The following is a 26,200-nucleotide window of genomic DNA, read 5'->3' on the forward strand; positions in this document are numbered from 1 at the left end:
TCGCTTTCAAGCACGCAGGTGTAGGACTGCAGCCCAAGTCATGAAAAGATTAAACAGCAGTTGCTTCTGCACAGAGGACCAAAAAGGCTCGCTTTAGAGCCAGGCCGAAATCCAGGCGTGGGGAACCTTTGGCCCTCCAGGAGTTGATGAACTACAACCCCCTTTATCCCTAGCCGAGGGCTGTGCTGGCAGGGGCTGATGGGAGTTGTAGTTAAGCCACATCTAGTGGGCCAAAGTTCTCCACACCTGGCCTAATGGATAAGGGAGAGCGTGCATGTCATACACACCTGCATCTAGGGAGTGGGCCTAGTCAGGAGTGCTCAGAAGCCACATCCCATATGCTCAGTGCCCACACAAAAACTAGATAGTGCTAGAAGAGAAAGGCATGAAGTCAAGTCTTCATAAGAAAATAGAACAAAAGTGCTCCCATTTATACTCAGGGGAGGTTTAAGAGAGGAAACTGGACAAAAACTTTACTCTTAAACAAGAAAAGAGCCAAAAAGAAACTCCTGACTCCTGGTGGCTAACCTATAAAATATATTCACATCTATTTCCCTCCCTTTTGTTTAAAGCAGGAGTGGCTAATATGTGGCTCTTGTGATGTTGCTGGATTGCAATCAACCAGACGATTGGCCATACTTAGTAGGGCTGAGGAGACTTGGTAGTTCAACAACATCTAATGGACCACAGGTTCCACACACCTGGTTTAAAGAAGCTGTTGGTTGTTGGCATCTGTTTGTCTCGGGAGACAATGGAAAAGTGTGTCTTTGGAGGTGAAGTCAAACGGTTGGAAGGTTGCAGCGCCTGCTGTGGTAGAGACGAATATGGGAGAGACATGTTTTGTTTCAGCTAAATAAATGAGTACTGCTGAAGCATCTGACAACTATTAGCAACTCTCAAGTAATGCTAGAATGATTGCATTATCTTGACTACTGTTGGGAATGGCCCTCATGCTTGAATTTACTTTAATTATCCAAATCTTCAGTGAATTATCACCTCCACTATTTAAGGCAGTATGCCTCTGAATGCCAGGTGCTAGGAATCACAAGTGGGTAGAGTGCTATATATATTAGTTTAAAGAGTGCATCTTAAGTGTCACGGCAAACCACAGTAGCTGTGCAGGTGCTGTCCCAGCCACCTCACCCGAATGCTTTGTGTTGAGGAAGTACCCAATTGGCCCTTTCTAGAGTGGGGGAGACCCAGCACCACGGAAAAGGAAGTAAGTGGTGGAGAGGAGGGTAGACAGCAGGGGTGATACAGGCAGTACAGTTTCTTGCACTGTCCCAGTCCTTGCTATAGTCTTAATTTAGCAGTCTCCCTACTCACAACTGACCACTTTTTTCTTAGTTTCTTCATGCCACATGTACAGGAGGTAAACAGATGAAACAACACAGGTTTCAAGTTGCTTTCTCATAGTGACAATTACAAAACATTCTTCAAAGCTTCATTTTATTTCAAAACAAAATTCAAAGGCTACATGGAAAGAAAGCAGCAGTGTGACTGTAGGCCATGTTTTCAACAACCTTTAGAATTTGCATTTCTCCTCACCGCCGTTGTTGCCATTAATTATAGGTGACTTAACTTGAGTCCATCCGTGACAAAGCCAAAACTGAGCAAACTCTGTAATACAAAATTTTTAAAAAATCTAGTGAAGTATCAAACCAAAATCCCAAGCCTACTGGTGCTGATTTAAAGTTTGACAATTGCCACCTTCAGTCAGAATATGAAATATGCACACGCACACAATGATAATGTTTGTAATTAACTCAGATTGGGTACTCTGTGTTTTTGTGGGGAGCAGGGTTTTTTGAAGTATTCTTTTGGCTGGAAGAGGAATATACAGTGGTGCCCCGCAAGACGAATGCCTCGCAAGACGAAAAACCCGCTAGACGAAATGGTTTTCCGTTTTTCGATGCGCTTCGCAAGATGAATTTCCCTATGGACTTGCTTCGCAAGACGAAAGCGTCTTGCGATTTTTTTCACTTTCCCCCCCTTTTTCTAAGCAGCTAATAGCTGCTAAACCGCTAATAGCGCTAAGCCGCTAATAGGGTTGCTTCGCAAGACGAAAAAACCGCTAGACGAAGAGACTCGCGGAACGGATTATTTTTGTCTTGCGAGGCACCACTATATAAATATATTCAGTTTGCCAACTGTCAAACACCACTTCTCAACACAGAAAATATGTATTTTTCACATTGATTATTACTATTTTATTATTAATGTAGTGCCACCTGTGTACATAGTGCTTTAGAGATTTTAAATGGTTGCTGCTCAAAAAATTCAACAAAGGAAATGGAGAAAATGGATGCAATTGTTAGGCTCTGTAACAAGCTGAGATATAGTGGGGTTGTGCAAAGGCTTTATAGAAAAGTGGAAAAGGAAAAGGAAGAGGTGATGTCTTTTGAGGGAGCAGGAGATCTTCTGATAGGTGAGAGTAGTGAAAGTGGAGGAGTAAAGGTCATGAGCAGGGATGTGTCAAGATATAAGGATGGAGAGCTAAGAGTAATTGGCTTTGGAGTGCTTTCAAGTTAACAAGGAACTTGTGCTGTATTCATTAGTAGACAAGAAACCAATATTGACAGGCAGGGGTAGGCAACCCAAGGCCTGGGGGCCGGATGTAGACCAATTGCCTTCCCAATCCGGCCCACAGACAGTCCGGGAATCAGCGTGTTTTTACATGAGTAGAATGTGTCCTTTTATTTAAAATGCATCTCTGGGTAATTTGTGGGGTATAGGAATACGTTCATTTTTTTTTTTTCAGAATATAGTCTGGCCCACCACATGGTCTGAGAGACGGTGGACCAGCCCACGGCTGAAAAAGGTTGCTGACCACTGATCTAAGGAGAGGCATCTTATGATTAGGACAATGAGAATGGTGAATTATTTTGGCACTCAGAAAGCTGAATAGATGCAAAGGGACCAAGTTAAGACAATGGAAAACCAGTGAGGAAGAGATTGGGAAAGTGTAAGAAATGACCGGGACATGGACCAGAGTTTTCCCGAGGTAACAGATAGAAAGGGCTATATTTTTGCAATTGATACAGGCAGAAGTGACACAATTATGCTATGGATTTAAAAAATGAATCAAAAATAAACCTAAGGCTACATGCCTTCCCAACTGGGTGGTCAGATGCCAGAAATTTTTCACCCAGACTGTGGAATATTAACTGAAGAGGAGGTAAACATCTTAAGCATGACTTTGCAAAAATGTTCTATTACTGCCAATAATACCTCCATATTAAAAGATTAAGATTGATTTGTTTATGTGCAGTACGCACACGCAGCACTTGTACACTCAATATCGAAAGGGAAAAGGGAGCTCTTGCTCTCGAGGTCATATGATCTCGAGCCTTGCACTTTTCCCTTTCATAATTTGTTGTAATGTGTAGGGCTGCTATCAGATGGAATCCAACATCTGAGAAAAAAAATAATAGCATCAATATTTAAAGCTTATCAAATCTGCCTTATTTAAGTAAAGCAAATAGTTCCTTTTACTATTTGCCACTCTGATATGATATTGTATCCCAATCTAAACATTTGCTCTCAGCAGCTGAGATAATAATGTAGCAGGAGCTATATCACCATCCAATGGAGCCCAGTTTATGGATAATCATTTACAGAAAGATAGATGCCTATAGTTAACCAGAAAATCGAAACACAGGTTGGAAATAGATCTTCTCATGTATATGTACGTGTATAAATAAATTCCGTGTTGTACCTTTCTGCACATTATGCTGATACTTAATTTTTAGACAAAAGTTCAGAACACGCCACCATCGTTGCTTGGATTATTTGACAAAGGAAGGGTGCTTCTTCCAAGTGCATTTATGGATTGGCTTCGGGAGATGCTTTTCTGTCTTGATCATCTTTATTTAAACCTTCTTCGGCAGTTTCACCAGCTACAAAGAAAGTGACATAAGCAGCCTGAAATTGAATCTTACATGGATTTATCTATACCTGTTGATCAGTGTCGTCTTCCAAGAGGAACCAGGAAGTGTGGCTGGTTCCCAGCTCCCACCATCAACCTGTTGCTGTATGCAATCCTGTCTGGCTACATACTGCTGCATTATTTCCCTTTCTATCTCTACAACAGATATCCTCATCCAACTTTCCAGGCCAATTCTAAGTCCCTTTATTTTATTTTTACCCAAAGATAAATGACTTCAAAGCCTCTGAGGTTGGATTAGCTAGAGAGTCAAGTACTTCACAGAGTGAAACACACCAATCATCATAACACAGGGGTAAGGAACTTTCTGCTCCAGTGGACCAAATCTCCCCCATAGCCCAACTTTGACAGGTGGGTGTGCTGCCCCCCTTTCAATCATCTGATGGATTGTGGGTCAAAGTTGACCCACAAGGGTGGGGGGGGGATACAAGCAGAGACTTCAATCCTGCTTTCTTCAGGGGTCTACAACAGGAGCAGCAGAGTCTGCTAATTAATATTGATAACAACTGTTAGTGATATTATAATGGCACTAAAAATATTTAAAACCTGGGAGAATACAGAGGTCTTACCCGGCACTAAAAATACATTAATGTGGGCACCAGGCAGGTATTTAGGGGAATTCTGCAACTGCGATGGGGTGGGGGCACTGCCATGAAGGCCTTCTGCCTTGTGCAAATCTTCTGCAGTTCAGAATAAGGAGACACCTACAGCAGGGCCCTGTCAGCCAGACACCTCTGAGAAGCCCACAAGCAGGGCACAGGAAAATACTATTTACTACTACTGTTCCCCAGCAAATGACATTCAGAGGCATGATTTGTCCCTATGAATCCATCTGTACTTTTAAGAGTCATCCAGGTTGGTGGCTATCACCACATTTTGTGGCAATTAATTCTATTGCTTGATTATGTGCTAGAAGAACAGCACTGTTTTGACACTGGAATCTCTGGGATCAGTGCAGATATTGCTACTAACACCTTTCAACAGATCATTTATTGGCTGTCTGAAAATAAATTGTCATCAAGGAGGTGAGAATTGATGACATTTTCCAAGATCAGAAGAACAAAAGACCTTTCCACTTTATACTCCATATCAAATAGTAGCTAAAAGGAACAACAACTCATTGCACTTCAATCAGATCTGTAGATGCAAAAATGTAGACCAACATCTGAGCACAACATTCCGAAAGTACGCAGGCAATATTTTGCAACTGGTAATAATTTGGGGATTGTGTGAACTCTTCCTCCCTCCTCCTCTCCATCTATTAAGCAAAAGATTATACTCACCAGGTATGGAGCTGTCTTCTTTTGATATGATAGTTTTCTGCTTCTTCTAAAATAGAATTAAAGGTTTTTTATATTAAAAAAAATGTGACTCTTCTCTTTCAGCCACAAGAAAACATAAAAAATTCTTTTTTCTACAGGGTGACAGCCCATCAAGATAGAGCTATTCCTGACAGAATGAAGAAGCAGTGCACTGCTTCACTGCTTATGTTGGTTTTGTCCAATGGCTGTGGAGCAATTATCATGATGTAAGTTATTAACATAATCTGCATGGCAAGGTAGCTGGAGAACTAACATTCATACCTCCACAGATGTCTTCCACAGTAAATAGATCTCCTTTGATGTTGCCCAATCAAGGGGAACTACATAATCATCTGGTAATAAAGTGTCTACGAAACAAGATTTTGCACAAAGTGGTTATTTGACCCACATACTGCAAATAACGAAGAGTAACTATAACCTGAGAAGCATGCTAGTAATTTTAGTTGTTACTAGTGTCACAACCTGAGCATGCAAAATACAGATACCCCATAGTTGACTCACACATGCACTGATATCTTGACTTCTCGTGCCGTTAAAATATTTGGGAACTAGCAACAAAGAGTATGCACGAATTCCGATAAAAATAATTATTGTATTGGGAGATCCAAGAAATCAGTATGTGGGGCTAGATCAACTACTGTTCATGCACCCATGCAGTTATCACTTGATGTTGCAGTAAATACTTTGTGAACCTACAAGGCCACATAGATAACAAAAAGTGTTGGGAGTGTCTGTATAGACGTAAATACACTGTAAAGGTAAAGGGTAAAGGGACCCCTGACCATTAGGTCCAGTCGTGACCAACTCTGGGGTTGCAGCACTCATCTCGCTTTATTGGCCGAGGGAGCCGGCGTACAGCTTCCGGGTCATGTGGCCAGTATGACTAAGCCGCTTCTGGCAAACCAGAGCAGCACATGGAAACGCCGTTTACCTTCCTGCCACAGTGGTACCTATTTATGTACTTGCACTGGCATGCTTTCAAACTGCTAGGTTGGCAGGAGCAGGGACCGAGCAACGGGAGCTCACCCCGTTGCGGGGGTTCGAACCGCCGACCTTCTGATCGGCAAGTCCTAGGCTCTGTGGTTTAACCCACAGCGCCACCCGCGTCCCTCAACACACTGTACTGGCCAATAAAAAAAGGGTCGGTGTGGCAGTACAAAGAATGAAGTAGTGTATAAAACAGAATTTATGTGGGCAAAAAAATCCACTTTTTTATATGCCCATATGGAGCAGCTTCATACTGATGCAGACTCCTGGTCCATCCTGCCCAAATTTTTTCAGTTAGCATCAGTTTCCCATGAGGCAGAGGTCCTTCCCAGCATCTACTGCTAGAGACAGATTCTGGGTAGGGGGTGCCAGGGCATTACAACCAGGACATCCTGCAGACAATGCCTCTGAACTCATTCCTTCTTTATAATAATGCATACTTAACATATTGCACAACCACAAGATGTGGCCATGGCTGGTGGTTTAGGTGGCTTTAAAAAATCTTAAATTTATGGAGGATAGATTTGTCAACGACAGGTAGCGCTTAATTTTCTTCTGTGGGTATGTGCGTGTAGATTTGTTACATGTTCTGAAGCAAGCTGGGAAGAAAACGCTGAAAACAGTAGCTGGACATCAAATTTGTTGTGTCAAGCAGTAGGGAATGGTTTAGAATCTACAAAGAGACTGGGAATAATTGAACCTCCATACTGTGTTGAGACTGAAAGCTGGATTTTGTGAGCAGAATTACCGTAAGGGGACCAAGAGTATGCAGAAAGTGAAGGGCCCAGGTAATCTGTACCCACATTCAGCTATGAAAACAAGTAGGCAGAGCAGGCCTGCTAAAATAAATCTGCACTTATCTTGATTTTAGGCATGATTGAGGCTATAGAAGAACACAATATGGAACAGCAGTGTAATTTCCCCCACTGCAGTATTTCCCTCTACATTTACAAATGTTGCTATTGTAACGCAAGCCTCATTAAGGAAATTGGGGGAAGTCACTAAATGTGTATATAAGACTTGTAAAGGAATAACGTAACACTTGAAAAGGCCAAGTTTGTGGGCTCAGTTAATGTTCCAGAAACCGCTGAAGGCTACGTCATTGCTGAAGGTAAGCAAGTGTAGACTGAAATGCCCATGGATAGGAGACCACATAATGCCAAGCTGGCAATGGTTAAATCCAAAGATTAAGAACACTTACTGGAGTGTTAAAATCAATATTTTGTGAATGTATAGTGATTTTTAATTTTCATTCTAAAATAGGCAGAGGAATTTTAAATTTATTGGATGTTAAACACTAACCATTACCCAAAAGCATTTAGTCTCTATTAGGAAAAGTTAAGTCCAAAGCAATACAGTGGTACCTCGGCTTACATATGCTTCAGGTTACAGACTCCGCTAACCCAGAAATAGTACCTCAGGTTAAGAACTTTGCTTCAGGATGAGAACAGAAATTGTGCTCCGGCGGCAGCAGGAGGCCCCATTAGCTAAAGTGGTGCTTCAGGTTAAGAACAGTTTCAGGTTAAGAACGGACCTCCGGAACGAATTAAGTACTTAACCCGAGGTACCACTGTCACACACACACACACACACACACAGCAGTGGCTGGCTCACTAAGCAACTTTGCTAAGCAATAAGTACCTAACTTGCCAAATTGTATTACTTGTTTTGTTTTGTTTTTTCAAAAAAATAGTAGTTACCCAGTGGAATTCCTGGAGAACCAAAATGTTCTACTAGTTGAAGTGCAAATCCTAGGGATAAAGGAAGCCCCAAAACACTGGCTTTCGTTTTCAAAGGATATTGTTCGTATTTGATTGGGGAATACTCCGGCTCCTCAGTTTCATTAACTTCTTGTATCTTTTCAGAGTTTTCAGCAGAAGAGTCTGTTTCTTGAACTGAACACAAAATATCTGGCTGAGTAGTTGAAACATCTGAAGATACGTTCTCCCTCTTTTTCTCTGTGTTAGCTTCCACAGCTTGATCAAAAGCAACAACTTGCTGTTCGCTAGGTAAGGAAGCTCTACAAAACACGTAAGTACATATCTGAATTGGAGAAGCGACTACTTTTGTTGAAAAGTCCATAGATTTCTGTGCAAATTGGCCGGAATATTTACATAAGAGAGGTTCTACATCAAGATGAGGAGATGATTCTATTACTAAATCATAACTAGAAGGTACTGGACGTTCATAGCAGCCAAGGCTTTGCTTGTTCTTTTCTCTAGCCTCTTCACTTGAAGTCTCCTCTTGTTCCACTAATACAACAATATCCTTTAGTACTTGCTCGTCCTTTCTAACTGGAATCTGTCTGGGTAAACCAAAGCTAGGGGCCAACTTGTAGATCCTTTTGCATCTTCCTTTTTTCCTTGGTGTAGCTAAAAGGCTTACATTGTTTGGATCACTGGTTTTAGTTCTAGGTTCTGTCATGAATTCACCTGTCCCAGGGCATGGCATTCTATGGATGTTCTCTGTTAGCTGGGGTGTTTGAGCGCCATCTGTTATACTGTTATTTCCATGTAACACTTCTCCTTTCACTAATTCTTTATTAGGATGACATTCAATCAATTCTCCTGTCATTCCTGAAAATACTTGCTTGGGCCTCCTCTCCCTCTTTGGCCTTTGCTCATACATGATCTTAGATGTACCATCAGGCCAAGTCAAACTGGAATCACTTTTGTCCAAGATGGTTTGGGGCTGTTTGTCAGCCAAGTCGATAGAAAAGAAAGCCCAGGTATTTCCCTCATTATTTTTTGACGGCCCAGGAAGATGAGGAGCAGCTAATTTTTCCTCATCGCTGAGCAGTTTCCTTTCTGGGCCAGATTCAAGTATGACTTCAGCAGATGCAGCTTCATCTTTGTCTTCCCTATTTGTCAGTATTTTTGTACTATTTTCAGTAACGTGGTCCAACTTCAGAGAACCGTGCTTTTCATACTCCAAGTCGTTGCTCTTGCCTTCTACAAAGTTTACATTTTTAATTTCATTAGGTAAATGATCACTGAATGATTGTTCAGTTCTGTTTTCATTAGGAGCAGATGGCAAATGCATTAGAGGTAGACTACCGTCTCCTGCAAAAGCTTTCCTTTTTAATGAATTGTCCAGCACTGGATCCACCATATCAGAAACAAGGACACTTCCTTCTTGCAACTCACTATGTGTTAGACTGTTATCATTGGCAGAGTCACTCTCAACACATTCTTTTATGTCATTCTGGTGCCCAATCACATATGCTGGTTTTCCATTGTCTTCTGAATCTTCCAGGCCACTCTGTGATGACTCTTCATCACTTGGAGTGAAATGTCCACCTGACGTTTTCCCCATAGCTTTCATGGTAGCACCCTTCATTCTTCTGTTCCTCTTTTGCTTCCTCCTCTGTTTCATCTTGTGCAACCTGTACTTCTTCTTTACAACCGACTCCCTAAACAGAATAAGAACTAAATATGAACAAATTATTAAGAATAATCTTAATAAAAGCATAAGTTACAAAGTTCCTAGTTAAAATGAAAACCCCCAAACATGATGCATTTGAGTTGAAGAAAAAACGAGGTTGTCCAGAAGAAATAAATGTATTTAGGATACATTTAAGATATAGCATTTCCTTAGTAAAGGTTAATACTGCAGCCTAATTTTTGCTTTTGGTTCAGTGAAATGAGGGAAATTAAGGCTGAGTCTGCATATGCAGCATAATGAGGTACTAGAAAAGACTGTACCACTGGATTACAGGTAGATATAATTTTTTAATGTAGAAAAATACCATTAGGAACATCAGTTCTAGAACAACCCTTCCTCTGGTAGTAATTTTCCAGTTCTCTGCCACCAGTTATGTTGCATGAGTTGACCTAGGCATGTCATTTTTGTATGATTGCAAGTGCCCAAACATTCTTATTGAGCAGCTAGATGCAAGTGTATCTTTCCAAACAAAATAGTAATAAACTCTTTTTTAAAAGCAGGCCGATCAACAAGGACATGATCCAGTCAAAGTTAAGTACTCTTAAGCCCCACTAATTCAATTAGAATGACTTAGACCTGGACTGTAGGTTTTCAAAACATATTCTGGTGCTTAAGCCACTGTTTTACGGATGTGAAAATAAGGGGAATTATTTGAAAGTAGTGCTTGGCAAATGTAAGATTATGTTAGTAAACCATCAAAAATGTAGTAAGCCTATTCTGACTATGTATTGAATTCAGCATTCATGGGTAGCATTATTACTTCGTATGGCTGCATGAAAACAGAGATGCAGTTGGGGGAAGAGTTGCAAGCTGTTGGCTTGCTATCTATTCCTAGTGTGCATTTGACAAAATGTCTGAAAGACAAAGCTTGAAAGTGTGTAAAGGAAATATTAAATCTCTTGGATCTGGTGCCATCAGTACACTAATGACACCAATATTCTCTTCTTTCCAGTTGAGTCCAAGGAGGCGATAGAGTTTTGAACCAGGGCCGTATCACTGAAGGACTTAATATGGGCCAATAAAATGAGACTCATCCCAGAGATTCTCCTGATCGCTAAGAACAGGGAACAAGATTGTTGCCTATATTGGATGGAACTACATTCCTCCCCATAAATTAGGCTCATGTTTTAGGAATAATCCTTGATCTAATCTTAAACAGAATCTTAAGCCTTTCAAAATCTTAAACTGCTGCACAAACCGCACCCGTTCTTAGAGGAGCTCAGGTTTTGGTTGCAGGTACCTTAGTTAACTATTTGGACTACTGACAGCACACTCTTCATAGTGATTGCTCTTGAGAAGCATTTGGAAAGTACAGCTGGTACAAATACGACTACAAAAGTTCTAGCTGGGGCTAGTTTTCTGGAGCATACAACTGCTTTGCCACTGCCGCCCACAGCTGTACTCACCACTGATCCATTTCCAGGCTGAGTTCAAGATACTGGTTATCATCTTTGAAGCCCTAAATTGTTTGGGACTAGGATTTCAAAAGGACTGCCATGTAAACCTTATTGCCATCTAAGATCAACCAAGCAGTCATTTTACATGTCCCACCTTTCCCCAAGTATGATTGGCAGAAACACAAAGGGGGCAATCTACTTGGTTAATTTAACGTGACCTCCTTAGGTTATATTTATGCTGACAGGACTTTAATTTATCTGGTATTTGGTATTTCATCTCTTTGCCTACTTGGTTTTGCTTTGATATTTTAATGTCTTGCTTTGACTGATTTCTATTGTTAGCTGCATTAGCCACCTTTTTGATGTTACCGGGCAAAGCAGTTCTGTGGGAGCTGGGGGAGAATCTTTGGTGGAAGGGCTACAAATACAAAGCCCTCCTATTCACATACTGGCCCAGAAGTAAGATGGGGGAGGGGAGGGGAGGGGGTAGTCACTAGAAGGAAAATAAGCATACAAGCTTCTCCCATCCACCCCATCCCCTGCTTCGTCATGGGGACAGGGGAGCTTTGCATCCTCCTCTAAAGCGACTCTCTTTCTGCCTCCTATGGTTGCCAGAGTACCAACAGCCACAGAAGCTTCCACAGCTACAACAAAGAAGCCTCTGGGAGCAGACACCCTTGTCAACAGAGAGGGAGGTCAACAATGTCCTGCTGCCCCAGAGACACAGACCATAGGACTGCATCCTAAATGGATCAAAATCAAATTGAAAATATGTATTCTTTCCCATGGTAGAATTTTTTAAAACCCTATTTACCAAGCAATTAGTTCACCACCAACCACTTTTATACCCACAGCCCACCCTCTTCACACCTTGTGAGTATTGGAAGATATTATGCAGAGCGGATTCATTTTCATTCACCAGATCAGGTACTTGATTCTCTCTCATTACCATTACACTTTCAAGAAGCCCATCTTGGAAATGTTAAGTTCCCCTCCCAAAACACTAATTCTTTGTTAACACAAGTTATATCTTGCTCCCCCCCCCCCCCCAATTTTATGGCAGCAACATGCAGGAACTATGAACACAAGGTTTCTCTATGACTAGGAACAATGTAGCTCCTTGCCTGCTATAAGGAGGAAATGCAGGCTGATTGTTGATAAATCATGCCAACTTTTGGCAGGACAATCCACCCACACTTACATGATGTAAATGCATCACGCTGATGAATGGGTGGAGCTACATCTACACATCCCACTCACCAATGGGGGAAGACACCTTGCCAGTTACTAAAAGTGAGACATTTTTACAATCCCTGTTGTAGATACAGTGGTTCCTCTGGTTGCGAACAGGATCCGTTCCGGAGGCCCGTTTGCAGCATGAAAAGACCACAACCCGCAGCGGCGCGTCTGCACACACGCAGGTTGCAATTCGTCGCTTCTGAGCATGCACGTGACATCATTTTGCGCTTCTGCGCATGCGCGAGTAGTGAAACCCGGACGTAACCCTTTCTGGTACTTCCGGGTCGCCGCGGGACGTAACTTGAAAGAACTTAACATGAAGCGGACATAACATGAGGTATGACTGTACTCAAAATACTGACACAGCAGGACAAAATGAACATTGTTAAATATATATATATTTAACGTATTAAAGTCACCAGACTGGATATTCATAGCAACCTCTACTACTGGAAAACATTCAAAATGCAACATTTGCAAACAAATTAAGCAGCAAAATATCATTCAATTTTTTAGATTTAATAAAATTTCTATTAAAAAGTATTTACATGCACATTTCACAAATACACATTAGAAAGCGGAACACACGCAAGTCACTGAACAAAAACAACATTAAATATTTTAAAGACTTTATTCCTGATGAGTCTGACTTATACAGGAAGCTTTTGATCCTCTCCTGCCCTTTTATCTTTTTAAAAATATGAAACAGAAAACTGTGCTAGCAAAAACCTTGAAAAATCAAACCGAACAAAGGTAATTTGTTGCTGTTTACATACCTATACAGAAAATCTTATCAGATAAAAAGGCTACCTATTAAGAAATAATTAGAAAAGATAAAAGGCTTAGCACACTTGACTCTTATAACTAAGCTTCAAGAAATTACCTTTAACTGAACATCCCACCTACCTCATAGAGTTCCTACATATGAATATCTATGTAACCTCATTTGCAACCCTACTCAGGTTTTAAGTGTGTGGGGCAAATAAGGGTAGATCCAGAGATATACACTCTTCACTTGCATGTAATTGCTTGCTACACAAAGCCAAAAATTAAAATACAAATAAAACGATCTACCAGATGATGTAACAGGTTCATTTACCACACACATCAACTCTGGTCAGGCTATGTGAGAATGAGCCTTCCAATCAGTCTCTTGCCAGGGTTGTGAATATCCACATCTGATGCCTGCAGAAATTTTCAGTGTGGTAGGAGCCACAAAGAATACATTCTGTGCCAACATCCCTAGATCATGGCTACTATCTCGCTCCTACTTTTCCAGATTTAGTAAATGAGTACTTTGTTAAACAGTATAAGTTAGCATTTGAATAATTTTGACTTTTAAAAAGTACTGTTTTAAGATATTTCTGCAAAGCATAAACCAGTATCTAAAACCCTTGTGTATGTGACACAGAACCTCCACTTAAGCACAAGAAAAAGAAAATCCCTTAAGGATGGAACACTCCATAGGCTCCCTGAAAATCTCTGGTGGCAGTTTTTTAGAGGGTTTGCTTCAAGGCAGGATCTTAAAAACTGGTAGACAGGTGGAGCAAGTCTGGTTCTCAGCCACAGAAATCGTATCTTTGTTAACTAAACTTTAAAGCTATAGGAACTATGTAAGTTTTCCCCCGCAGTAGCAAACGTATGTTGGTTTTATAGCAATCCAGGGCTGGCACACAAACTTACTATGATATTTTTGCAAACTTGGTGCAATGTAGCAGAAACTACATGAGTAAGCCCCATGCAAATGAGCAGGGCTCTGAACACAAGAGCAAAATGATAGAAAACATACAACCAATCTATTCTATGGAGTCTTCAGCCTCTTTCCCCAAAGTTGACTTGTTTTGCAACTCTTGTTGCGTTCTTCAAATGAGGCACGTGTAATATGCATGTACTTTATTGGTTATGTTGGTCATTCTTGTGCTTTTCTGCAGCAGCCATGCATTTCCAATGGAGCTTCCATAGTAGTTCACGATATACTAAGTTGCTGGTCTTCCATATATATGGTTACTAAATCACAGTATTTACCAAAGTGCCAATTATCAGTATATCCTTAAATATATCCTGCCTTTTTAAGGACTGTATGACCACAATGCAGAAGCACGAATGTTGAATCTCCATGTTCAAGAGCAATAAAAGAGGGAGAGAAATGTACTTGAGGCAAACTGTAGGAACATTTTTAACTTGAACATCCTGGGTACCAATTATTTACACACTCAGCCCACAGCTTATAATCCTAGCTATTTAAATGAGGCTATTTTTGTATTAGTGATTCAGTGGCTTCTACAGAAATGTGGTAAAAAGCATTATATTGTAAGATAGCTTAATGCAAAAGTAGCAAATGTGATTGGCATATTTTAAAATCCTTTCCTAGCTAATGCCAAGAAGTTGAGATTTCTACAGTGACTGGTGCAGCCATCAGATTTTCATATACATACATATGAGCAATTAGCATTTTCCTTCACAGAAGCCTAAAGTTTGTCTTGCTCCACAAAGGTCTCATATTAACAGCCCCTTATTAGTAAAACTCAAATCCAGGTTTCATAATTGTCTTTGACAATTAAGTGATCTGCATATAGTAGCAGTAATTTGCAGTCTCTCTGCTCACCTGGGGTGAGCAATATTTATCTCCAAATAAGCAGGTGAGTAGCAAACTATCTCTGCCTCCCCAACAACTACTGCCCTTTAAAGCCATGAAAAGCATATGTGCAACTAACTGATAACTACACTGTGCTTTCTCAGATGGTAACAATGCAGAGCTGAAATAGTTGCCAAAGGGCCAAAGCAGGCACTTTGAGTAGCAATACTGAAATAAGATGGCAATGGCCTCCTAAGAATACATATTTATAAAGCAGATATAAGCCGTTTTTATTTTGTTTAGAGATTTATAGATACCAACAAGTTTGACAAGAGCATGTCTCCAGAGCAAACACAAAAATGTTCTGAATGTAAAGTCAAGATTTTCCAACTGTGTGTCATGCAAACATATTTCTTTATCAAGAGATGGAAAGTGTGTCTTTTATGTTAGATTTATTTTCCATGTAGAACAGGACAAAGTCACTACCTGATATTCCCAAGAGTTACCTCTCAACCCACAACAGGAGAGCCCTAATGGACCACACTGGTATTTTAATATTTTCATTCAACTTAAACCATAAAGCTAGACTCAATACACTAATTGTATTATACTGACAATGGATTGCTGAAACAATAGTACAAGAGAGCACAGCAATTGGGTGACAAAAAAAGAGGCAAACATTCAGTAAATTTTCACTACATGGTAAAAAACCAAAATTAGAACAATAATTAAGCCTCATGCCAGCTCAGCCTCAAACTTCTGATGAATTGGCTACTGCCTATATCACAGTTCATGAAGTGTGGTTTTAAGTAACTGGTTCCAATGTCCACATATATGTATACAGTTCCAGCTTTTTCAATGTATTTCATTTATTGCTTCTTTCATGACAAAGCCGCATAACCAAACAAAAAAAGCAAACTTTCACATACCACAATAGTGTGAACTTAGAAAAAGACAATGTAATCTTCAAATTAAAATCTCAAGAACTGAACTTATCAGGATTCCATTTAAACTGTATGCTGATGTTTTGAAGTCACAGGTTTTAACTGCAGGGCAGGGTCTAGACTACTACTGTCAGAACTGACTGACTGAACAACAAACAACCTCAAAGAATAAATGGCAATGGAAAAGTGAGCTTCAGCTTGAGGTCAACATGTGATTAATAAACTTAACTGAAATAACTGATATAAAGTTGTTAGAACTGGACTGCGATTGAAAGCAGTAAAAAAAAGGTTCAAACGCAACACCTATATATTTACTGAGTTATTCTTCTGGTTACCTGCATTTATTAAAAATTCATTATATTCTATTCAGAATTCTTAAACTGCTCAGCAGTTTACAATGCAAAAACTCTTGTGTCAAAATCCAATGATAAACCACCTGGTGTATCCACATAGTCACAGGGCTTAATCAAAACCAAGATTAGTACAAATATATATTTTAAAAATATTTAACATTCAATTTTAATATTAAACATGTATTTACATTATTTATAAACATTCCCCAAGGGATAATTATCTGCATTAAGATTATTTAACCCTCAAAAGAAAGTAGCAGAATAGTTTGGAAGCAATCCAACACTAGGAGTTAAGCTGGCTTTAAAATTTCAATTTATTAACGCTGTGTTTTATTATAGCTTGCTTTCTGAAAAGAGAATTAGCCTTAGCAAGTATACCCTGAGTTATCGGCTATTTGATACACTGAAAGTATTCCAAGAGTCTGAAGAGGCTCCCCACCTCTCTCTTCTTTGTGGAGGTGGCCACTGTGAAGTTTTGTGAAAAGGCAGGACCGAATTCATGACAATGGGTATTGATATTTGATATTCGTATCTTTCCAACATTTGAACAATCTTCTCACGGTTGACCCCATGTTCATTCCTCCTACAGAAACAAGAAATGAAGTTCAAGTCTGATCAGTTTATAGAATCTCTCAGAATGCTTTCAAATTGTCTTTCTTCAAGAAGCTTGTCCAGGGTCAAGCAGGTTCCTATATGTTTTTGCTCATGGGCAGAAAGACAGTTAGCAAACAGCAATTTTTGGCAGAAAGGATTAGGCTGCTGCCACTCTCCTTTGCTATTCCTTTTTGCAAAGTTGTAGTTTCCCAGTGGTCATTTTTCACTAAAGAGCAAAACCAAAACCTACCACCACCAGCCCTGTCACTTAAATGAGCATCATCATGATCCTAAGGAAATTATATGCATGTTCAACAATCTAGTTTCTTGAAGATCTGAAATTAAGTTTGAATGAGAAAACACTAAAAAAGTCTGACAATATTTTAATCTAGGTTTTATTTTTAGGCAGTGCACCCAATAACTCCATTTACTGCTTTCTTGAAATAATTATAAATACTGGCTTGGATCCAGTGGAGTGACAGCATATGCAGAAGGCATTTCTGTTCACAAAAGGGCAAGTCCCCAATTTAAATCAATTGCAGCCCACCATGTCATATCCCACACCCTTCAGGAGTGACTTTTCAGGAGCTGTGAAAAAGTGGGAGGCAGGAAAGCTTTGTTCTGCAAGCAGAACCGTTTGTCAGATCCAAATAAAATGCACTTCCATTATGCTTTCAGCAGCAGCCTTATTAAAAATAAAATAAAATTGAAAGCTCTGTAAGTTTCATCAGACTGTTATTATCATTCATTTCTACTAAGCTTTATGAATAGAAAAGTGGAGGGTGAAACTGAATGGTGTGCAGAACACAATCCTCAGTGAGACAAGCAGATACAATGGTTGTCAAAAGGACAGTTAGTGGCAGGGTTAATGCTGAAGAAGTAGGGAGAAGCCTACTGCCATTGTTCGAAAGCTGACTCACTGGTTACATAACCAAAATAATAAACTTTAAAGCTTTCGTATATTTTGAAATAAAACCAAAACATAGACCTCACTTTTCTAATTCTTCTGGGTCAAACTTCCACCATGTGTCTGGTTCATGGAATTCTATTCGGTAGCCCTTTTCTAGAGCCTAAATAAAGATAAAGAATTATGGTTATAAAAAGAATAGTGACAGAGTAGTAACTTCCAAAATAAAGTATAAGAAACTAGCTTTTCTGATAAAGGCTGCTATTTTATACACATATCTGGGTGTAAGTCCATTTAAATATGTAGAATTTACTTCTGACTAAGATGCATAGGATTGTGCTGCAAGTTCAGCAGACTGAAAAACAGTATTTTGCCGGAAAAAAGGCTTAAGATTTACAGAAACATACATAAATTATAATAAGCTGAAGATAATACAAAATGTAGATTATGTCAAAAATAAAATCAGACTGATTAATTCATTTAGTTTTCTCACTGAGAAGGAAGTGAGTTTCCATAAGAAATATGCTGCTTTATTTACCGCTTCTACATAAGGTTTCATTTCCCAGGCTTGTGTATTAGTGTTGTCTATTATAATTGGGGATCTTCCTTGATCCATTGCTTGTCTTGCTGCAATAAAATCATAATAAATTATACAAACAGCAATTATAAATATCACTTGCTTCAATTAACAAGGTTAGAAAAAGAAAGTCTTCTATAAAATTGCCAACGATACAACAAACTCCTCTTCAATGGATCTCATTAGAATCAACTTCAGGTCAGAGGCAAAGTTTTCCTATATAATACCAATACCTGCCTTATCTGTTCTTCCCCACCAAGGTTCACAATTGACCAAAACTGATTAGTTTATTAGTCAAGTAATTCCAAATAAAGAGACTTCTGTAAGAAATTGACAAAGTGGCCTTTGCAAGTCAAAATGGTTGCATCTACAAAGAGAAGACAAGCCAGCTCCTGTACACAAGAATAGTGTGACAGTGATACTGTTGTGTTTGGGGCTAAGTAGAGCTCATGTGCATTTCATAACTGCTACCACTGTAGGAGTATGATAATTCCTACCACTGTAGGAATATGAGAAAACCTGTTTAAACTTTTACATGCCCCAGAACTACCAAGGGCGAAGAGTTATTTCCTTTATTGCACCTGACAACCACAGGCTCATTTGTCCAGTCTTGGGAAAAGAGATGTATCCATTCTGTATATTGGAATAGGCCAGTGTTTCCCAACCTTTTTTGGGCAAAGGCACACTTCTTTCATGAAAAAAATCTCGAGGCACACCACCATTAGAAAATGTTAAAAAATTTAACTCTGTGCCTATATTGACTATATAAAAAGTACAGTGGTGCCTCGCAAGACGAAATTAATTCGTTCCGCAAGTCTCTTCGTCTTGCGAGTTTTTCGTCTTGCGATGCACGGTTTCCCATAGGAATGCATTGAAAATCAATTAATGCGTTCCTAGGGAAACCGCCTTCAGACCAGGTCCGGGGACAGTCTGTCCCCCGACCTCTTCTGAAGGCTGGGGGGGGGGGGGGACAAGGGCTTTTCTTCCCACTGTCAGCCTTCAGAAGGCTGTTCTGAAGGCTGGCGGTGGGAAGAAAAGCCCTTCTTCCCACCTCCCGCCCCGCAAGCTCCGGGGACAGGAGGGCTTTGCTGCCGACCGCCAGCATTTTAAAAGCCCCTGCTGTCCCGGGGCGATTTTAAAATGCTGGCGGGCGGGAGCGAAGTCTCCGCTGCCCCGAGGAGATTTTAAAATGCTGGGGGTCGGCAGCGAACGCTTCGCTCCCGCCCGCCAGCATTTTAAGATCGCCCGGGGCAGCGGAGAAGTCTCCGCTGTCCCGGGAAGGCAGGCGGGGGGAGCAAAGACTTTTGCCCCCGCCTGCCTTCAGAAGAGGTCCAGGACCTCGTTCCGATGCCCGGCGGCGGGGTGCGAGGTTCCCGCCCCACCGCCCGGCATCGGGGCATCGTTCCAATGCCGGGCGGCGGGGGGAGAGGTTCCCGTCCCACCGCCCGGCATCGGGGCATCGTTCCGATGCCCGGCGGCGGGGGGAGAGGTTCCCGCCCCACCGCCCGGCATCGGGGCATCGTTCCGATGCCCGGCGGCGGGGTGCGAGGTTCCCGCCCCCCCGCCCCGCTTCGGAGCAGCGCTCCGAAGCGGGGCGGCTGGGGCAGGTGTTCCCGCCCCCCCGCCCCGCTTCGGAGCAGCGTTCCGAAGCGGGGCGGCTGGGGCAGGTGTTCCCGCCCCCCGCCCCGCTTCGGAGCAGCGTTCCGAAGCGGGGCGGCTGGGGCAGGTGTTCCCGCCCCCCCGCCCCGCTTCGGAGCACCGGGAGAAGCGATCTCCCCGCAGCCCCTTGCTTCAAAAGAGGTCCGGGGGCAGCGGGGAAGAAGCGCTGCGCTTCCCGCTGCCCCCGGACCTCTTTTGAAGCAAGGGGCTGCAGGGAGATCGCTTCTCCCCGCAAACCCTTGCTTCAAAAGAGGTCCGGGGCCAGCGCGAAGCGCTTCCCGCTGTCCCCGGACCTCTTTTGAAGCAAGGGGCGGTGGGGAGAAGCGATCTCGGGCGCCGCGGCGCGCAGGCGCACTGCTCGCTCCTCTTTCCGCGCAGGCGCCTTCTCTCGCTCTTTCGCCTCCTTTTCTTTCTCTCTCGATGGTCCGCCTACAAAGGAGCGAGGGAGGCGCCCGCCATGTTTGGATTTGCATCCAGCAGGAGATGCCGCCGCCGCCCCGCCTCTCCCGCCTCCCTCCCACGGCACACCAGGCAAGGTCTCACGGCACACCAGTGTGCCGCGGAACACCGGTTGGGAAACACTGGAATAGGCTACCAACTGCACATGTTGGTGGATCTTCTACCACAAACTCTTGTATCAATAAATCCATACTTTTAAGTATATCATTAACAAAATTATACATGATTAATATATTCACACCTCTCTTCTGGTTCCAGTCATGAGCAGCACCTAGTTGAGCAACATTATATGACCAACATCCATTGTTCTGCCGAAAGTATTCATCAGTGCTGAATATTATGCCATCACGACTCTGACCAAGCAGAATACTGTTAAAGGAAAAGGCAACACTATTACAAGATAGCCAAATCTTGTTTTTGAAAACAAAACATATTACACTCTATTCATTTATTTTGGAGGTACTTTTGGTTTCCATTGCAAAGCCAACTATTTATAAACCTCATATTTATCTCACTACCTTTCACACCTTCCCTGAAGCCCAGAGCACAAAACTTCTCTGGTGAAAACTTCTACATCAGCTCACTTGCTAAAACTGGCCACACAATATTGGCAAAAAATATTCCTGGCTTCCTTCATTTTCCTTTCAGTCCCCCGAGACTGTAGAAAAAATATCCCAGAGGATACAAGATGTGAATTTCTACTCCTGATGGACCAACTGTGGGGTCATCCAGACTTGCTTTGTAGAACATAAAACACTGCAGGGTCAGCCAAGCTGCACAAGTTAGAACCTCATTACCTAGAATGCTCCATGACTAGGAGCAATTTTAAATTCAGCCACAAGAAACTTTCAATAGATCATCTCCCAACCATAGTCCACAAAAGCCATAGTAAATGCCTGGCATTAAGGTGCCACAAAATTATTTTGTTGTACCTAGTTTCTACTTTTAATGTTTTGTTTTTAAACTTAAAATGCGTGGAAACAAAAAAGTACTCTTTATAGCCCTACATGCATTAATCCTTACACCAAACTACCATTATAGTTATCTCATACATGGGAAAAACTCTGGACAAGAACTTTCAGACCAAATCAACCATAGCTGAGCTGAAATTCAAAGTCAGGACTCCTAAGATCCTAATCCCTATCTTGTGATCCTCAATAGAAAGGCATTCCAATATTTTTGTTTTTTTTTTAAAAAAAATTCAGCACCATTCAATATCAGCTTCAATCACGGAGTTTTCAGGATTAAATAAAAATAATAATGGACGGTATTCAGTGCACTCATTCTGCAAGGATTTATGCTTGTGCAATGGAATTTTCCCACCCTCCTATGCCCATGTCTTCCCCAAATTGGTTCCCGAGGGTTTGGGGGACCGTTACAACAAATTTAGGGCATGTGCATGGGGAGGAGCAAGGGAGAATTGTTCAAGCAGAAATCATTGCACTGACAGGACATTCATATAGCACAACTTTAGATACAGCCCATTATTTATAATTATCATAACTGTTTTAATAATCTCAAAGGACAGGTTATTGGCTTGTTTTGTTCTTGCTTTTCTTATGTATTTTGTGTTTTTATCTTGTATTTTTATGCTGTGAACCACCCTCAGATGTACAGATGAAGGGCACCTTACAAATTTAATAAATAATAACAACGATCACCCTTCAACTGAAGTTCTCAGGGCAGTACAGTATACAAAGAATACAATAAAATACAAACTAAAAGGAACAATATACAATCATGTAATTATTCAACTCAAAAGTTCAGTTACAAAATAGAAACAATATTATGCTTTAAACTTTTAAACAATGGTCAACAAATTTATTACTGAAAAAGCAAAATTTATTACTAACACATATGCCATTTAACGATTACTGTCTCACCAGTGAAACGTCTTGGGTGATTTGAATTGCTCTCAAAAAATAAAAATGTTTTAATAGAACAAGAGTTTACAACATAAAATATTCAGCTTTCTTTCTTTCTATATAGACAAATAGAAAGATAGGTTGGTACTGTTTTAATGTTGTGTGTATGTGTATGTGTGTGTATGTGTATATATATATATCAATTATTATTTTTTGGTGGTTGAAATGACCATGATGTTTCAAACAGCAACAAACAATAAATCAAACAAAACAGATTTCTTTCTTAAAATTAAGTTGTCATTCTCTTACCGAGATAATGTTGTCTTCCCTGAGCCTGGAAGACCTCTTAAAATCAGAAGCAGCTTTTGTGACTCATATAACTTGCCCTCTGGAAACTGCTGAGAAACGTTGCTTGATCCTTCATCTGGATAAGTTTTAATTTCTTTCCAACATGGTCGAGTTTCACAGAAACCATTATCCATGTGTCCATCAGGCATGTTATATCCATTTCTGGTGGGCTGTATATTATGATTACTAAAATGATAGGCATTATTTTCATCAGATGTTGCACTACTCATGTTAATATGGCTATTTTTGAATGGTCCCACATTTGGGGGATGGAAAGTATCTGAATGAAGTGATGAGGAATTAGGTTCCTGAAAATTAAAACGAGGAGTGAATTGAGGAGGTGGTGGGCCATAAGGTATTATAAAAGGATGTGTGTTTTGCCAACTAGGCCTTAACTGAGACACAGAATCATTCCAGAATCTAGAACTATCCTGTTTGTTACATAATTGTCTCATTTCCCATACATCTCTTTCATTGTTACAACACCGTCTGTTGTCACTCCTGTGACCCGATGGGTCATTGTATGGATACTGTTCACTGCCTATTCTACGATCACTTGGTGCATTATTATAAAAACACTGATCACCACCAGGTGATGTTCTACAGGACCATTCTTGAGAATTTACACAAGCCATTGGATTCCATTTATTATATTCCCCAAGTGAATTTGTTTCTGTCCCCTGTAAGTGACTATCAAAACGATTTTCATCACTTTCAAGCTGATCAATTTCATTATAGAATTGGGACAATTCATCTTCTATTTTTGGCACATCACCAGGGAGAGCCTGTTTAGGCACCATTTCTCTCTTTTTCCTTTGATCACGTATGCAATCAGCTTTACTTTTATAAATGGGTCCAATAAAGGCTTTGCTTGTACTATATAATTCTTTCTCTTCATTCTTATGTTCTTTGATGGAGTCATTGTCTTCTCTGTTTTTACGTATATTGGTATTGGAAGGAGAAAAACTTTTGTTTCTTGTAATCTCAGTATTGTTTACTGACTTTGAAGGCTCTGGTGACACTGGTATTTTACCCATGATGAATGCCTTTACTTCTGCAGTTTCTTTTTCATTTTGTGCCTCTTCATCAGAAATGGACAAAGGAATAAACCCACTATGGGTTTTTTTAACATGTATTTCTTCATGAAGTCTTTGCAAGCCATCATAGGTTTTACCATAAGGCTCTTCTGTTGATTTCATCCTTTTAGAACAGGGCTCTGTTGCTGATGCATCTTGACTTTCAAGGTATCTTGGCTTACACTCATCATGAAGCATCTTAAAATAATAAAACAATATGTTTACAGCATGATATGAGCTTCTCTTCTCCAGTATCCACCTACACCTGACTCATTTCTTAATTACGGCTGCAATCCTACGCACGCTTAGATGGTACTAATCCCCATTAGGAACATAGGAAGCTGCCTTGCCCTCAGCCAGACCATTGACCCATCTAGCACAGTAGGGGCTACACCAGCAGTAACCAATATGGTGTCCTCTAGATGTTGTTGTACTCCAACACCCATGAGCCCCAATCAGCACAACCAAAGGTCAGGGATGATGGGAGTTATCTCCAAAAAACATAGGGAGAACATCATGTTGCCTATTCCCTGTTAACATTTCTTTGCAGCAGTAATCCAAGTTTTTAAGCATGGGACATTCGCAGCCCTACATGAGGATGTCAGAGAATGGGGCTTTTGGCACACATAGATGTTCTATTACCGAACTGTGGCCGTCCTATGAAACAGAATGGAACTTATTTATATAGGATTGTTCTGTAAAGCTCTATTTTTGTGCATTTCTTCCCTGAGAAAGAAAGTGGGACATAAGTGAAGGGCTGCATTTTTAAATCAGTCAGAAATCATGGGGAAGGGCCTGCAACCAGTGCCAGATTTACGTATAAACTAAAGCTATAGCTTAGGGCCCCACTCTCTTGGGGATCCTCAAAAAAATTTAAGAAAAAAATATGTACATTTCCAAAATATAAGATAAAAAACAAAATAAAACCTACATACAGCAACAGTGTTTTGTGTTGTGTAGGCAAATGGCTTTAAATACCTATGAGATCCATAAATTACCATATGGCATATATTCAACACAAAAAACAGCGACAATTTGTTGTTGACAAAGGACAGCTGGACATATAAAGGGCCCCATTACCTCCAGTAGCTTAAGGCCTCATCAAACCTAAATCCAGCCCTGCCTGCTACCGTAGAAAGCATATCCGTTTAGCTGCAGGTTACTAAATAAAATGATGTTGTCCTTGTGCGTTAGTAACATACAATCGGAGTATGTTAAATTTCATATTTATAATCACCAAACGAATAGGCCAGTAAAATATGCTAATCTAAAGCCAGCCCCTTGCTTATCTGAGAACATAATTCCCAACAGGCATCTTATAATTTTTATTATTTTTTAGTCTCCCTGTGGGTTAATAATGAGACACTGTGTCACCGCGCTATTTTAATCGTGCCCTTTTCTGAGGGACGCCCACCAGGCGCAGGTTATGGGATGTCACTCGTTTCACGCAGCATGTCCGCGTGTTTACTAGCCAGCCCTCACCGAGCCCGGGGTCTGGCCTTCCGTCTTCTTCCCGTGTCACGCATCCCCCCCACCCGCCCGGCTGGAACCAACGTGCCCCGACCCCGCCACCCCGACGCCAGAGAGCGAGCGGGAAGCGCAGGACAAGAGACCCAAGGGATCCTTTCGAGGGACCCCAGGTGCATCCCCGCCCACGCGGACCCGACACCCAACCCGCGCTTTTGACTCTTATCCTCTCCAAAGCCGCGTTTTTAGGCAGCAACACCAACCTCAAACGGACGACGCGGCTCGCTTTTCCAGCGGGCTCCCTGAGGTCAGACGGGCACCGCCATGCTCGCGGGTCTGAGGTAAAACATACCCCCGGAAAAGGCTCCAACCCCCGCTTTCCAAAATGGCGGCCTCTCGCTGCTCCGCGCATGCGCGAGTGGCGACTGCTCGCGTGTGGGGGCGGGAGGAGGCGGTTGTAGTTCTCGAGGCCGGCGGCGAAAACTACAGCTCCCCGAATGCTTAGCGGGCTCACGTGACGCCGCGGAGATGAGGAACGTGGAACTCTGGAGAGGGAGGAGAAGAATTTAAATCCACAGAGAGAGCTCAGAGGGACAGGCTTTTTGCGGGAAGGAAAGAAGCTGCAGTGGCTCACACGGGGCCAATTTCAATGGGGGAGAGCGCCGTCTGGGAATATGGGAAGCAAAGAGAGTTTCTTTCTCTGTCCTGAAGTCCTTTACTGTATTGAGCTTTGGTGCTGATGGCTGCCAAGTACGTATGGATACTGTTATCCGCGGTACATCCAGCCCTGTGCAATTGAAGAAGCAATCGTAGGCTCAGCAACATGGGATTGAGTCAAATGGGGCTTCCACCAGAGTATTTATTATTATTATTATTATTATTATTATTATTATTATTAATTTAATTTACATACCAGGAGGTTTCAGTATGCATGCACAGGACTCTGCTCGCATCTTCATTCGTTTGTTTTTAAATAAGTGTTATGCTCCACCTGGAAGCATTTGGGGCACCTGAGGCGAAGCACAAAATGACACCCACACC

The 26,200-nt window shown here is 41.4% G+C and overlaps 1 protein-coding gene and 1 long non-coding RNA gene across 8 annotated transcripts; one reads left to right on the forward strand and one right to left on the reverse strand.

Moving 5' to 3' along the window:
- Positions 1–1,432: 1,432 nt before the first annotated feature.
- LOC114595786 (NEDD4-binding protein 2-like 2) lies at positions 1,433–25,578 on the reverse strand. Of its 7 annotated transcripts, none has more exons than XR_013392544.1 (11): positions 25,423–25,578; positions 22,578–23,890; positions 20,645–20,772; positions 18,247–18,335; positions 17,795–17,871; positions 16,647–16,790; positions 7,956–9,667; positions 5,530–5,615; positions 5,230–5,275; positions 3,719–3,899; positions 1,433–1,620 (listed from the first exon to the last, which is right to left on the reverse strand). XR_013392544.1 is itself a non-coding variant. In XM_028726473.2 (10 exons), the coding sequence occupies exons 2-10, from the start codon at positions 23,888–23,890 to the stop codon at positions 3,826–3,828; spliced, it is 3,669 nt and encodes a 1,222-aa protein (XP_028582306.2). In that variant the 5' UTR covers positions 25,423–25,578; the 3' UTR covers positions 1,433–3,825. The 7 variants fall into 7 exon arrangements, 4 of the variants coding, with proteins under 4 accessions (XP_028582306.2, XP_077783260.1, XP_077783259.1 ...); XR_013392545.1 differs by having other exon boundaries at positions 1,433–3,415; XM_028726473.2 differs by having other exon boundaries at positions 1,433–3,899.
- Positions 2,919–8,268, forward strand: LOC114595788 (uncharacterized). The gene is made up of 4 exons (XR_003706346.2): positions 2,919–3,004; positions 4,154–4,241; positions 5,367–5,474; positions 8,121–8,268. It is a non-coding gene; the product is annotated as an uncharacterized LOC114595788 (long non-coding RNA).
- Positions 25,579–26,200: the final 622 nt, after the last annotated feature.

This window comes from Podarcis muralis, chromosome 4, assembly GCF_964188315.1.
Source record: "Podarcis muralis chromosome 4, rPodMur119.hap1.1, whole genome shotgun sequence".
NCBI lineage: Eukaryota > Metazoa > Chordata > Lepidosauria > Squamata > Lacertidae > Podarcis > Podarcis muralis.